We start from the raw sequence: 13,573 nt of genomic DNA, 5'->3' as shown, positions 1-13,573 counted from the left end.
CGGGATGCTTGGGCCGGCAGAGTCAGGCGGAGGAATTTCATGGCCCCTGCCGTCGGATCTCTGGCCTGGAGATGCCGGGCATCGAACCTGGTACTGTCAGTGTGAGTGGCGGAGGCTTATCTGGGGAACCAGATGTGTTTCCGCACGCCTACGTTCCTGCTGGGTGACCTTGGGCCTGTCACAGTTCACTCTCAGCCCCACCTGCCTCACAAGGTTCCTGTTGTGGAGAGAGGAAGGAGCTTGTAGGCCAGCGATGGGGAACCTTTTCAAGACCGAGTGCCCAAATTGCAACCCAAAACCCACTTATTTATCGCAAAGTGCCAACACGGCAATTTAACCTGAATACTGAGGTTTTAGTTTAGAAAAAAACCGTTGGCTCCAAAGTGCACGTTACTCGGGAGTAAGCTTGGCGGTAGTCGGTGGCTTTGCTTTGAAGCAACCGTGCAACTCCTCCAATGGGTGAATCACGACCCTAGGAGGGTTTACTCAGAAGCAAGCCCCATTGCCAGCAACCAAGCTTACTCCCAGGTAAAGGATTGCGCTTTAGTTCTTCACATGAAAATCAGTGGATTTAACAGCGCTTAACGGGGTTACATACACTGCTTCTCCAAAACTAGGTCTTAGGTTTAATGTTAATAATTGAGCCCAGTGGCCCAGGCCAGCCTAAATGTGTGCAGGGTGTGTGTGTGATTTCCCCCCCACGATGAACTCTGTGCGTGCCCACAGAGAGGGCTCTGAGTGCCACCTCTGGCACCCGCGCCATAGGTTCGCCATCACTGTTGTAGGCAATCTTCAGACTCCTTTACAGGAGAGAAAGGTGGGGTATAGATCCAAAATTCTTTTTCTGCTTCAATCAAATGCCCTGCCATTCATCCAAGCGACCGTCCTGCAGCCGAAAGAGCACATTTTGGTGCCATGTAATCTTTAGCTTGACATGCCAGGGCAGGGCTGTCTTTGCTTGGAACTTCTTCGGCATGTGAGGAGGAAACAGAAGGCCTGGGGCTGAGGTGCCGTGCACGTGTGCAGCACTGGCACGGGAGCTCAGGATGGTGATTGAAGTCGAGGGGCAGGATAGAAGCCGCATAATAAATAAATAACAATAAAATTGTCAAAGGCTTTCCAGGCCGGAATCACTAGGGTGTTGTGGGTTTTCTGGGTTGTACGGGTTTTCCGGGTTGTTCTCCGAAGATGCCAGCCACAGATGCAGGTGAAACGTCAGGAGAAAATGCTACTGGAACATGGCCATACAACCCGGAAAACCCACAACACCATTATAATAAAAATTTCAAACTGTGTGGCCTAGACTGCCATACACAAGGAACAGGCGCTCCTATCGGAGATATTCATAGGTTTTTAGTAGGTGTCTAGTCAAGCATAAACCGCTTGGCAAATTGCAAGTTCCAGATAAGATAACACTGCTTTGCCCCCAGGTGTGAGATCTAATTGTCTTCTGAAGGCAGCCTGCGCTCTAGACATGTTGCAACTTACTGGAAGTCCTCTGCCTGGATAGGTTCTTTGTTAGTTCAGTTGCCCACGTGTAGGGATGCCAGTTTTGCAGGCCCTGGAGTGAAGACACAGGCAGCAGAGGAAAGATAAACATGCATTTCAAGACTCCTTTTTTCTTTCTCGGAGGCTATCCTTTCTTGCCATGCAGGGAAACACTTGTTTTCAAACAGGCACTTTTAGTTTGAGAGCAGTGATGTTTGATGTGTTCACTGCAGTAAGAACATAAGAACATAAGAACAAGCCAGCTGGATCAGACCAGAGTCCATCTAGTCCAGCTCTCTGCTACTCGCAGTGGCCCACCAGGTGCCTTTGGGAGCTCACCTGCAGGATGGGAAAGCAATGGCCTTCTGCTAATGCTGCTCCCGAGCACCTGGTCTGCTAAGGCATTTGCAATCTCAAATCAAAGAGGATCAAGATTGGTAGCCATAAATCTGTCCAAGCCCCTTTTAAAGCTATCCAGGTTAGTGGCCATCACCACCTCCTGTGGCAGCATATTCCAAACACCAATCACACGTTGCGTGAAGAAGTGTTTCCTTTTATTAGTCCTAATTCTTCCCCCCAGCATTTTCAATGAATGCCCCGTGGTTCTAGTATTGTGAGAAAGAGAGAAAAATTTCTCTCTGTCAACATTTTCTATCCCATGCATAATTTTATAGACTTCAATCATATCCCCCCTCAGCCGTCTCCTCTCCAAACTAAAGAGTCCCAAACGCTGCAGCCTCTCCTCATAGGGAAGGTGCTCCAGTCCCTCAATCATCCTCGTTGCCCTTCTCTGCACTTTTTCTATCTCCTCAATATCCTTTTTGAGATGCGGCGACCAGAACTGGACACAGTACTCCAAGTGCGGTCGCACCACGGCTTTATATAAGGGCATGACAATCTTTGTAGCCGTCAGGCGGTCAGCCTGTTGCGCAGGGACAGGCGGGAGTGTTCCCTTCTCCCGCTTCCTCACAGGTGTGATGTCTGTTCTGCTCGGGAGAGACGTTGCAGCTCTCTTACTGCCTTATTGCTCCAGCCTGAGCACAGATTCCTACTGCAAAAGGCACTGAAGAAGAGAAGAGTTTTGGATTTATATCCCCCCTTTCTCTCCTGCAGGAGACTCAAAGGTGCTGACAATCTCCTTGCCCTTCCCCCCTCACAACAAACACCCTGTGAGGTAGGTGGGGCTGGGAGAGCTCCGAGAAGCTGTGACTAGCCCACGGTCACCCAGCTGGCGTGTGTGGGAGTGCCCAGGCTAATCTGAATTCCCCAGATAAGCCTCCACAGCTCAGGTGGCAGAGCTGGGAATCAAACCCGGTTCCTCCAGATTAGATACACGAGCTCTTAACCTCCTACGCCACTGACAGCTCTGCTTCAATTCTGAATTGTATTTATGGCTGTGAATGTTTGACTGTGAATGTTTGACTTATGGCTGTGAATGTTTGACCGACTATTTGGATCAACTTAAAGTCTGTGGAGTAAATCTGGAGTTTACTCTAGTTTGGTTTACTTCATTTATGACCTACTTTTTTCCCCCAGTAGTGACGCAAAGCAACTCAACTTGTTGTCTATTCTCACAACAGCCCTGTGGAGTAGGTTAAACTGAATGTGTGTCTGACTGGCCCAAGATCACCCAGTGAGCTTCCGTGGCAGAGAGGAGATTGGCACCTGGGTCTGCCAGATCCTAGGCCAGGGGTCTGCAACCTGCGGCTCTCCAGATGTTCATGGACTACAATTCCCATCAGCCCCTGCCACCATGGCCAATTGGAGAGCTGCAAGTTGCAGACCCCTGGCCTAGGTTGAGAGTGGCTACCGTGCCATGCTTTTTAATAAGAAAAACCCCTCAAATATACCCTGCCCAGTAGTTGAAATGATTTGGAAACTGCTGCCATGCTACTAGCGCAGGTGCTCCTTCATTTTAATCATGTGATCGGCTGGGAAAAATAGAGTTTGAAAGAAGAAAGCAAGTTCTGTAGTAAACGAAAGAAAATGTGCTATGTATTGTCGAAGGCTTTCACGGCCGGAATCACTGGGGTGCTGTGTGGTTTCCGGGCTGTATGGTCGTGTTCAAGCCCATGCAAATGCCTTAACAGTCCAGGTGCTCGGGAGCAACAGCCGCAGAAGGCCATTGCTTTCACATCCTGCCAGTGAGCTCCCAAAGGCACCTGGTGGGCCACTGCGAGTAGCAGAGAGCTGGACTAGATGGACTCTGGTCTGATCCAGCTGGCTTGTTCTTATGTTCATTCTCTCCTGATGTTTCGCCTGCATCTGCATCAGATCCTCTGAAGATGCCAGCCACAGTTGCAGGCGAAACGTCAGGAGAGAATGCTGCTAGAACACGGCCATACAGCGTGGAAACCACACAGCACCCCAGAAAATGTGCTGGTTGGATAAAACATTTTCATATAACCGCAGCAGATAGATAGACCTTATCAGTAAGTCTGGATGTTGTTAAACTTTATACCTTGTTTTAAGCAGTATTTCACTCATTCCAAAAGTGGGGTGCACGTGAGCTCCCAAAAGGCACCTGGTGGGCCGCTGCGAGTAGCAGAGTGCTGGACTAGATGGACTGTTGTCTGATCCAGCAGGCTCTTTCTTATGTTCTTACGGGTGGGGGAATCATTTTTTTTAGTGCTCCCCAGAATTTACCAATTTTCCATGGGAAAATTTGAAAAGTAATTTGGGAGAGAGGCAGTGAAACTCCCTCCCTCCCTACACATATTTTTGTGTCGTTCTCCCCCCCCCCCCCCCGAACTTCACATCTCTAACAAGCACAAAGGACCTTGTAGAATAAATCTTATCTGTTCCCTATATTTGTCAGGTGGCTAAACGTAAGACCAGGTGATTCTCTCAGGGTCCGAAACTGTTTCCTGCAGTAAATGGAGGAAACGTGTAATTATTAATTTTTGGTGCATTCCAATGAGTTCAGTTTGTTACAAATTAACACGCAGCGGCGAAAGGTATTTATGGCATCAGCAAACTGGTAACTGTAGTGAGAGTTGGAAGGAGAAGGGGGAGTCTCAGAAATAGAACCGATTTTGAGAGGGAGCAGGTGGGAGATCTGTGCACAGTGGGCCTCTCTGTTGACACAGGGAACCAGCTCACAGAGGGGAGGGGAGAATAGAATGTAGACAGTGCTCATTTTATATGTTTATTGAGATGAACGTGCCATCTCTCCAGAGCACCCTCTCGAGGCACAGGCAGGTGGAGAAGCACATGTAAGAATTCCAACCAGGTCAAAATTGTTTCCTGATGACTTAACAGTTCATACGGAGGTCAAAGAGTCTCCAACTTCAGCTATCTTGAACTAATGGCAAACAATTAGGGTGACCGCTGCGTTTTCACGTCTTCGTGCTTCTTTTCCAGCTCTCTCCGTCCAACGATTTCTTCCATTCTCCAAGACTGAGGCCTTCTCAGGGTAAGTTGGCAGAGTGTGACATGTATATGAAGCCCCGGGAGTGGTTTTGGTTGTGCACGAGCCAGCATGACTCTTTAGGCAATTCGACAGTCCAACAAGAGTTGCAATCTTAAAAATTCCACCTGTGTCTAGCTGGCTCTGGGTGAAAAGAGGAGCTCGCGCCTCAACAGGTGCCAAAGCAGTCAGAAGCCAAACACAAAGCCCCTTGGTCTGGATGCTGTCTTTTCTTCTACCTGCTGCTGCGTGAATTGTTGGGATGGGTCCGAACCCTGATGATGGTTTATAGTAGAAACCCCCCCCCCCCCCCCCCCCGGTCAGTCTGTCACCAGCTTCCTTCTGGAGGAGTCAGTCCAAATGGTCTTCAGTGGAACAAAAGTCCAGCGGGTTTGGGATCCAGCCTGTGAGCTCTTTGGGAGCAGCAGCGTCATTTGTGCACGTCTGTGGCTGGCTGAGATAGGTGCCGACTTTCAGTCTTTCTCTGTGTCAATGCAGGGGGCAAACCCTCCCTTCCCTTTGCAAACTGAACCCCGACCACATCTCTTCCCAAAGCGAGGAGCCAGTCCCCCCTCCCCCAGCAGCCTTTCCTAGAAGTGGGCACGACCCTTTGTTAGCATACCAAAAGGGACTGCATGCTCAGCACGCTTAGGGACTCTTGGTCTACAGCACGGTTTCTGAGTCCAAAGGAACCTTTTCTTTTTTTGTTTCTGTTACTTATTTGTCATTTTCATTCATGCCAGTTAGAAGAAGAAGAGGAGTTTGGATTTATATCCCCCTTTCTCTCCTGTAGGAGACTCAAATTAGCTTACAATCTCCTTGCCCTTCCCCCCTTACAACAAACACCCTGTGAGGTAGGTGGGGCTGAGAGAGCTCCGAGAAGCTGTGACTAGCCCAAGGTCACCCAGCTGGCGTGTGTGGGAGTGCCCAGGCTAATCTGAATTCCCCAGATAAGCCTCCACAGCTCAGGAGGCAGAGCAGAGAATCAAACCCGGTTCCTCCAAATTAGATACACGAGCTGTTAACCTCCTATGCCACTGCTGCTCCTTAAGATCTCTCAGGATTCTCCTTAATGCCTCCTAAACTGAAGAAGAGAAGAAGGAGTTTGGATTTATACCCCACCTTTCTCTCCTATAGGAGACTCAAAGGGGCTGACAAACTCTTTTCCCTTCCCCCCTCCCCCAACAAACACCCTGTGAGGTGGGTGGGGCTGAGAGAGCTCCGAGAAGCTGTGACTAGCCCAAGGTCACCCAGCTGGCGTGTGTGGGAGTGTACAGGCTAATCTGAATTCCCCAGATAAGCCTCCACAGCTCAGGCGGCAGAGCCGGGAATCAAACCCGGTTCCTCCAGATAAAATACACGAGCTCTTAACCTCCTACGCCACTGCTGCTTAGAAGAAAGAAGACCCACATTTCTTAAGGTTTTGGAAGGAATAGCATTAAATAATAACAACAATGATCATTCAGTTCTATCAAATCGCAACTAACTTTTGTTGACTCTCATGGAGGTTTCAAGGCAAGAGTCATGCAGAGGCGATTTTCCATTGTCTGCCTCTGTGTGTTAACCCTGGACTTGCTTGGTGGTTTCCCCCTTGGGGTAGTCTGGGTTAAAAGACAAGCTTTTCCCAGTTGCTTCACCTTCATATCTTAGGGACCGTCTGTCCCTGTTTGACCTCTGCGTTCAGCAGAGGCCAATTTGCTGGTGGTCCCAGGCCCCTCCATGGTACGGTTGGCCTCTACCCGGACCAGGGCCTTTAGTGTCCTGGCCCCAACCTGGTGGAACACTCTACCCCCAGCCGTCCGGGCCCTGCGGGACCTAGAACGGTTCCTCAGGGCCTGTCAGATGGAGTTGTTCTGCCGGGCCTTTGAGGAGGTCGGCCGTTGAAGGTGCCATCCTCTGCGCCCCATATCCCACCTTGGGGGCTTGTCCGTATTATGCTGCCCACCCGATGAGTCCATTGTTTATGTCATCATCTGATTTTAAGATGGAGGTTGGAGCTGGCTGTTAATTACTTTTTAACTGGTATTTTAATGTGATTGTTTTATTGGTTGTACACCGCCCAGAGCCCTTTGGGGGTGGGGTGGTATATTAAATCTGATATATAGATAAAAAATAAAATAAATTACAATCTGGATTGTCAGGTCTGTTTAGCCTTCTTCATTATTGACTGATAGAACTCTGGGGGAGGGGGATATGGATTTGCTTGCTTTGAGTGTTAAGATAGTCTTTGTTGTAGTGTCGAAGGCTTTCACGAATCACTAGCATTTTCTCCTGACATTTCGCCTACATCTGTACTACTAACACGGCCATACAACCCGGGAAACCCACAACATCCTATAGTCTTTGTTGTTTGTGGCTGAAGGTATTATAACATGTACTGCAAAGGGCACCGGGCATTTCCACTCCATTCTGCCCACTTCTGTAGCTGGAACTGGTCTGCTTTCTATGGACTAACCTGGATAGCTTTAAAAGGGGCTTGGAAAGATTTATGGAGGAGAAGTCAATGTTTGGCTACCAATCTTGATCCTCCTTGATCTGAGATTGCAAATGCCTTAGCAGACCAGGTGCTCAGGAGCAGCGGCAGCAGAAGGCCATTGCTTTCACCTCCTGCACGTGAGCTCCCAAAGGCACCTGGTGGGCCACTGCGAGTAGCAGAGAGATGGACTAGATGGACTCTGGTCTGATCCAGCTGGCTAGTTCTTATGTTCTTATGCACCCCCACTGTGATAGGCTTTCCTGCAGCACGGGAAGCCTGAAAAATTTAAAACACCCCCCATCCCACCCCCAGAACTCCCCAATAAAGGAAAACAGATATGGCACAAAAATCAGGACATTTCTCCACATGGCACATGGGGGCCAACTGAGCAGAGGAGGCCAAGATTGGCCCCGCCCCCGGGGCACCCACCAGGCGGGGATGTTGCGCCTCTGCTGGTGCATTTGCCCCTTGCTCCAGCGGAATGCACACTCCGGAGGGGGATTTGGCAGTGGTGGGATTCAAATAATTTAACAACTGGTTGTTTGCAAGAACCATTTTAACAACCGGTTCTACCGAAGTGGTGCAGACTTGCTGAATTCCACCACTGGATTTGCCCCCACCCCAGTTGGATTGTTGGAGCTACGTTGAGTAGAACTGCTACATAGGAGTCCTGTCTCCTCCTCTGGTGTTCTTTTCCTGCCCTAAGTAGTCCTCCTCTGTTCTAGCCTGGCTGATTAGAATGCACATTAAGAAGAACATAAGAAAGAGCCTGGTGGATCAGACCAGAGTCCATCTAATCCAGCACTCTGCTACTCGCAGTGGTCAACCAGGTGCCTTTGTGAGCTCATGTGCAGGAGGTGAAAGCAACGGCCTTCTGCTGCTGCTCCTGAGCACCTGGTCTGCTAAGGCATTTGCAATCTCAGATCAAGGAGGATCAAGACTGGTAGCCATAGATCGACTTCTCCTCCATAAATCTGTCCAAGCCCTTTTTAAAGCTATCCAGGTTAGCGGACATCACCACCTCCTGTGGCAGCATATTCCAAACACCAATCACTTGTTGTGTGAAGAAGTGTTTCCTTTTATTAGTCCGAATTCTTCCCCCCAGCATTTTCAGTGTATGCCCCCTGGTTCTAGTATCGTGACATTTACCTCCACATCTCTTCTGCCTTCTAACTGGGATGAAAGGGCTCAGGGATCTCAGAGGTCTGGCTTCATATGTTCATGCAGAGATGTCAGAAATTGAACAGGGCACTTTCTCTATCACTAAGCCGCCATCATGTCTCTCCTTGGCTAATCCTGTCTAAATTTTGATGCCAGCGAGCAGAAAAATTGTGGTGGGGGTTTGGCTCCAGGATTGTGTGGTGAACGTGGCACTCCTAAATTTGGCAACGGTTGTTGACAGGAAGCCAGTTTGTGTATCCTAAACTTGAATAATAGAATCTTAGAGTTGGAAGAGACCCCCTCAAGTCCAAGGGCCATCCAGTCCAACCCCCTGCCTTTCAGGAACACATAGTCAAGGCACTCCTGGCAGATGGCCATCCAGCCTCTCTTTAAAAAACTTCAAAGGAGGAGACTCCACCACACTCCGAGGTGGTGCATTCCACTGTCCAACAGCCCTGACAGTCAGGAAGTTCTTCCTGATGTTTAGGTGGAATCTCTTTTCCTTCACCTGAAACCAGTGATGGTGAACCTTTTTGAGACCGAGTGCCCAAATTGCAACCCAAACTCCACTTATTTATCGCAAAGGGCCAACCCAGCAATTTAACCTGAATGCTGAGGTTTTAGTTTAGAAAAAGCCGGTTGGCTCCCTCTTCCTCCGCCCCACCCGCTCGAGCAGGGGCCAGCCTGCTGTAGGATCCTAGCAAGTCTAGCATCCCTGCCTCCTCTGCCCCCCCCCCCCCCCTCCTTGGGCAGCAGCCACCCGGAGCACAGGCACCAGGCCCGCCAGCTGAGTCCTCCCTGCTCACCGCAGTGTGTGCATGTCATGCTCAGTGACCCAGGCCAGCCTAGATGTGTGTGTGTGTGTGGGGGGGTGATTTTCCACCCCCCCCACGATGACCTCTGTGTGCGCGTGCCCACAGAGAGGGCTCCGAGTGCCACCTCTGGCATCACTGCCTTAAACCCCTGACTCCTGGTCCCGGTCTCTGGAGCTGCAGAAAACAAGCTCGCTCCCTCACCCACATGACATCCCTTCAAATATCTAAACATGGCTGCCATGTCACCTCTTAAATTTCTCTTCACCGACAAAAAAGGAATTCTTAGAGAGCTTAGAATCGCCAGCACATTTTGAAATAACGTTGAAACTCGGTGGCTTCTAAAACAAAACGCTTTAATAAGTAACCGGCCTTAATCCCTTCTGCGGCCCGTGAATAATGAAACAGCCCTCGGAAAGACTGGGCAAGCCTCGGCACGCTTTGTTCCCTGCCTGTGGCACATCGTGGCGCTCGCCTGACAGCGTGCTCGGTTGGGCGGACTGTTCAAAGCGCCCTCTTCAGAAAAGGAGTATCTGATTTCCTTTCATTCTGCATATTTAAAAAGTTTTGTTTCAGTGTGTGCCTCTTGCCCTGTTTGTGCTGAGTGCGATTAGAGGGGGAGGTATTTGTGGGCAGCTCCTGTGTCACTCCTGGCGCGCCTTGGCCAAAGCACCTTCTTGGCTGCACTATCCTGCCCCATGAACATGGAGGAAGCTGACTAAATGGTTGCCCGGGGGGGGGGGGGGGGGGTCCTTTGCATCCTTGGGACCTTTTGCAGAACGAGTGCCAAAAGTATCCCTTCTCTTTCTTTCCTTCAAATTCTACAAACGGATGTGAAATTCCCAGGACCAAGCTGAACGTGTTTTGTTTTCTTTAGGAGCATCAGTGGCGTAGGAGGTTAAGAGCTCATGTATCTAATCTGGAGGAACCGGGTTTGATTCCCAGCTCTGCCGCCTAAGCTGTGGAGGCTTATCTGGGGAATTCAGATTAGCCTGTACACTCCCACACACGCCAGCTGGGTGACCTTGGGCTAGTCACAGCTTCTCGGAGCTCTCTCAGCCCCTTCCACCTCACAGGGTGTTTGTTGTGAGGGGGGGAGGGCAAGGAGATTGTCAGCCCCTTTGAGTCTCCTGCAGGAGAGAAAGGGGGGATATGAATCCAAACTCCTCCTCTTCCTCTTCCTCCTCCTCCTCCTCCTCCTCCTCCTCCTCCTCCTCCTCCTCCTCCTCCTCCTCCTCTTCTTCTTCTTCTTCTTCTTCTTCTTCTTCTTCTTCTTCTTCTTCTTCTTCTTCTTCTTCTTCTTCTTCAATGAACCCATTAAATATCTGTGGCTGGAAACTGTGATCGAGTGGCCTCTCCTTTGTGTTTGGCAGGCATGATGGCTTCTCACCAGCCTCCGCTGTCGGGGAAACCCGGGCTGCTGAGTTTGCGCGGAAAGAGCGGCAGCGTGGATTCTGACTTGCAGTTCCTGGGGCTGAATAACCACCAGCACGAGACAGGTACCTGAACAGCTGCCGCCTGGGGAATCTGGGCAAACGCTCTCCTGCAAGCGGGGGCTCTGGCTGGCGGCAGTTTTGGAAGATCCCCAGCGGAATAGGCACTCTTGCTCAGCTGCCAGAGGCCCCCTTGATTGGCCTTGTGCAAAGGACAGTACTGTAGGTAGAATAATACAAACAATATTTTTTTATTTTATTTATTTATTGGTTATATTTCTATACCGCCGTCCTCCGAATGGCTCAGGGCGGTGAACAACGAAACAGAAATAGAGCACATAGATCAAAGGCTAAAATCCATTCAATATTAGTTAATTTTTGGCTCTATATAAAATAACCCCATCCCACTAAAACGAAGCATACTAAAATCAACATAATAGATGGCACCTACTATCAAGTCCCCTAAAACAAAAGGGAGGGGGACAGCAGGATCCACAGATGTTCTAAAGGGGGGGGGGGGGGGCTTCCAAAGGAACTGTGCCTTCCAAAGCCGTAGGATTGAAAATCAGGGCAGGCTTTCAGTTGAATACAGTGAAGGCCTCCCCTCTCTTGTCCTCAGCGAATACCTCTGCTTCCTCCCTTGGAAAGGCCCTTACAGGCCAGGGAGCTCTGCCCTCCCCACCCCCAGTGGGGCAGCAGTGGCAGATCCCTGCATAAGGGAATGTTTTTGAGTAGTAGGAGTTCCGAGTCTTTAAGACATAGAGCAGTGATGGCGAACCTTTTTGAGACCGAGTGCCTAAATTGCAACCCAAAACCCACTTATTTATCGCAAAGTGCCAACATGGTAATTTAACCTGAATACTGAGATTGATGGAGGAGAAGTCGATCTGTGGCTACCCATCTTGATCCTCCTTGATCTCAGATTGCAAATGCCTTAGCAGACCAGGTGCTCAGGAGCAGCCGCAGAAGGCCCTTGCTTTCACCTCCTGCACGTGAGCTCCCAAAGGCACCTGGTGGGCCACTGCGAGTAGCAGAGAGCTGGACTAGATGGACTCTGGTCTGATCCAGCAGGCTAGTTGTTATGTTCTTATGTTCTTAAGGCAAGCTGCACGCACGCAAGGGAGTATTTTGAAGCATCATGTTCACTCAGAAAGGCATCCTGTTAGACAGAGCTTCTTCCTGAAAGGCTGGAGAGCTGCTGTGCCCAACTCCCCTCCCTGACATCTTGTGGGCTGTCCACTGTCCCGTATCCAGATTCCAAAAGTGCCCTCAGCTCAGAGAGATAGAAGCAGCAGCAGAGGAGGAGTAATAGTAGTAGTGGTTTGGATTTATATCCCCCCTTTCTCTCCTGTAAGGAGGCTCAGGGGGGCTTACAATCTCCTTTAGCTCCCCCCTCCTCCCGAGAAACACTCTGTGAGGTGGGTGGGACTGAGAGAGCCCCGAAAAGCTGTGACTAGCCCAAGGTCACTCAGCTGGCGTGTGTGGGAGTGCACAAGCTAAGGTGGTTCACCCAACAAACCTCCCCAGCTCAAGTGGCAGAGCGGGGAATCAAACCTGGTTCTCCATATTACGTTGCACCTGCTCTTAACCACTACGCCACGCTGAGGGACTTGTTCAACTGCCTTATTGGTCCAGTGAAGTAGAGGGTCTTGGCTGACTTTGAGGCTTAGAGAGTTGATTGGAAGGGAAGTCATTCTCCTGGCCGACACGCTTAAGAGTTCACAGAAAAGGTCTCCACGCTAACAGAGCATGGAATGTCTTGCTTGTACGATGACTCACTGTTCCGGTTTCTGCTTATTTTGTGTACTTTACACTCTGCCTTTCTCCCACAGACTCCATTCGGGCCAGTCTCAGCTTCACCAGCAAGCCCCCCCGGACCTTCTGCAGCCCGCCCGAGCCCACCCCGCCTCTCCTGGGCTCACACACCAGCCCCGGGGCTTTCATCCTTCCATCCCACCCCTTCTCTTCCCCCCGGCACAGCCCGAAGCACGCCTCCCCGCCTGCGGACCAGCTGAAGAAGTCCCCGGGCCACGGGATCAGCTTCTCAAACTCCTGGCCCCTGAAGAGCTTCGACGGGCTTCTGAAGCCTGCGCCCCAGAAGAAGTTCTCCGGCCCAGTCGCAGCGGGGGATGCAGGTCAAAGTCCAGGTGAGAACGGCCTTGTGCAGGCTCCAGGGTGGTAACCGGGGGTGGGGTGGGGGTAAAAAAAGGCTAAGGGACCAACCAAGCCTGAACTGGGGTGCTGTTGGTTTCTGGGCTGTATGGCCATGTTCTAGCAGCATTCTCTCCTGACGTTTCGCCTGCATCTGTGGCTGGCATCTTCAGAGGATCTCTGCATCTGTGGCTGGCATCTTCAGCATTCTCTCCTGACGTTTCACCTGCATCTGTGGCTTGCATCTTCAGATCCTCTGAAGATGCCAGCCACAGATGCAGGCGAAACGTCAGGAGAGAATGCTGCTAGAACATGGCCAGACAGCCCGGAAACCACACAGCACCCCAGTGATTCCGGCCGTGAAAGCCTTCGACAATACAAGCCTGAACTGCTCAGCAGGCCCATTTTATTTCTGGCAGCGCAGGGAGGTTGTGTGGGGGAGAGGGGTGTGGAGGACAAGGTGTGCCGCTTCCTCTGACTGGGCCAGGGCAAAGAAGGTGTCGCTCTGTCAGGTCTTGAGACTGAAGTCAGTAAGCAGACTCTGGATGCTGGATCAGAAGTCTTTGTTGATAACAGCTCGTACCTGGCTTTCAGAAAGCCAGTTCTGCCAGACCACAGAAATACAGTTGCCTTTATTCCCAGG

General features: G+C 50.6%; 1 protein-coding gene across 1 annotated transcript; it reads left to right on the top strand.

The window, feature by feature from the left end:
- Positions 1 to 491: 491 nt before the first annotated feature.
- On the top strand, positions 492 to 12,926 carry LOC125425226 (TOG array regulator of axonemal microtubules protein 1-like; the record flags this gene model as incomplete). The annotated part of the gene is made up of 4 exons (XM_048482782.1): positions 492 to 528; positions 4,852 to 4,903; positions 10,720 to 10,845; positions 12,612 to 12,926. Coding segments are annotated over exons 3-4 (439 nt in total), but the record flags the coding sequence as incomplete, so codon positions are not given.
- Between the last annotated feature and the right edge of the window lie 647 nt (positions 12,927 to 13,573).

The sequence above is a fragment of the Sphaerodactylus townsendi genome, unplaced genomic scaffold, assembly GCF_021028975.2.
Source record: "Sphaerodactylus townsendi isolate TG3544 unplaced genomic scaffold, MPM_Stown_v2.3 scaffold_222, whole genome shotgun sequence".
NCBI lineage: Eukaryota > Metazoa > Chordata > Lepidosauria > Squamata > Sphaerodactylidae > Sphaerodactylus > Sphaerodactylus townsendi.
The sequence above is the reverse complement of the archived record's forward strand: the minus strand, read 5'-3'. Positions and strand labels throughout refer to the sequence as shown.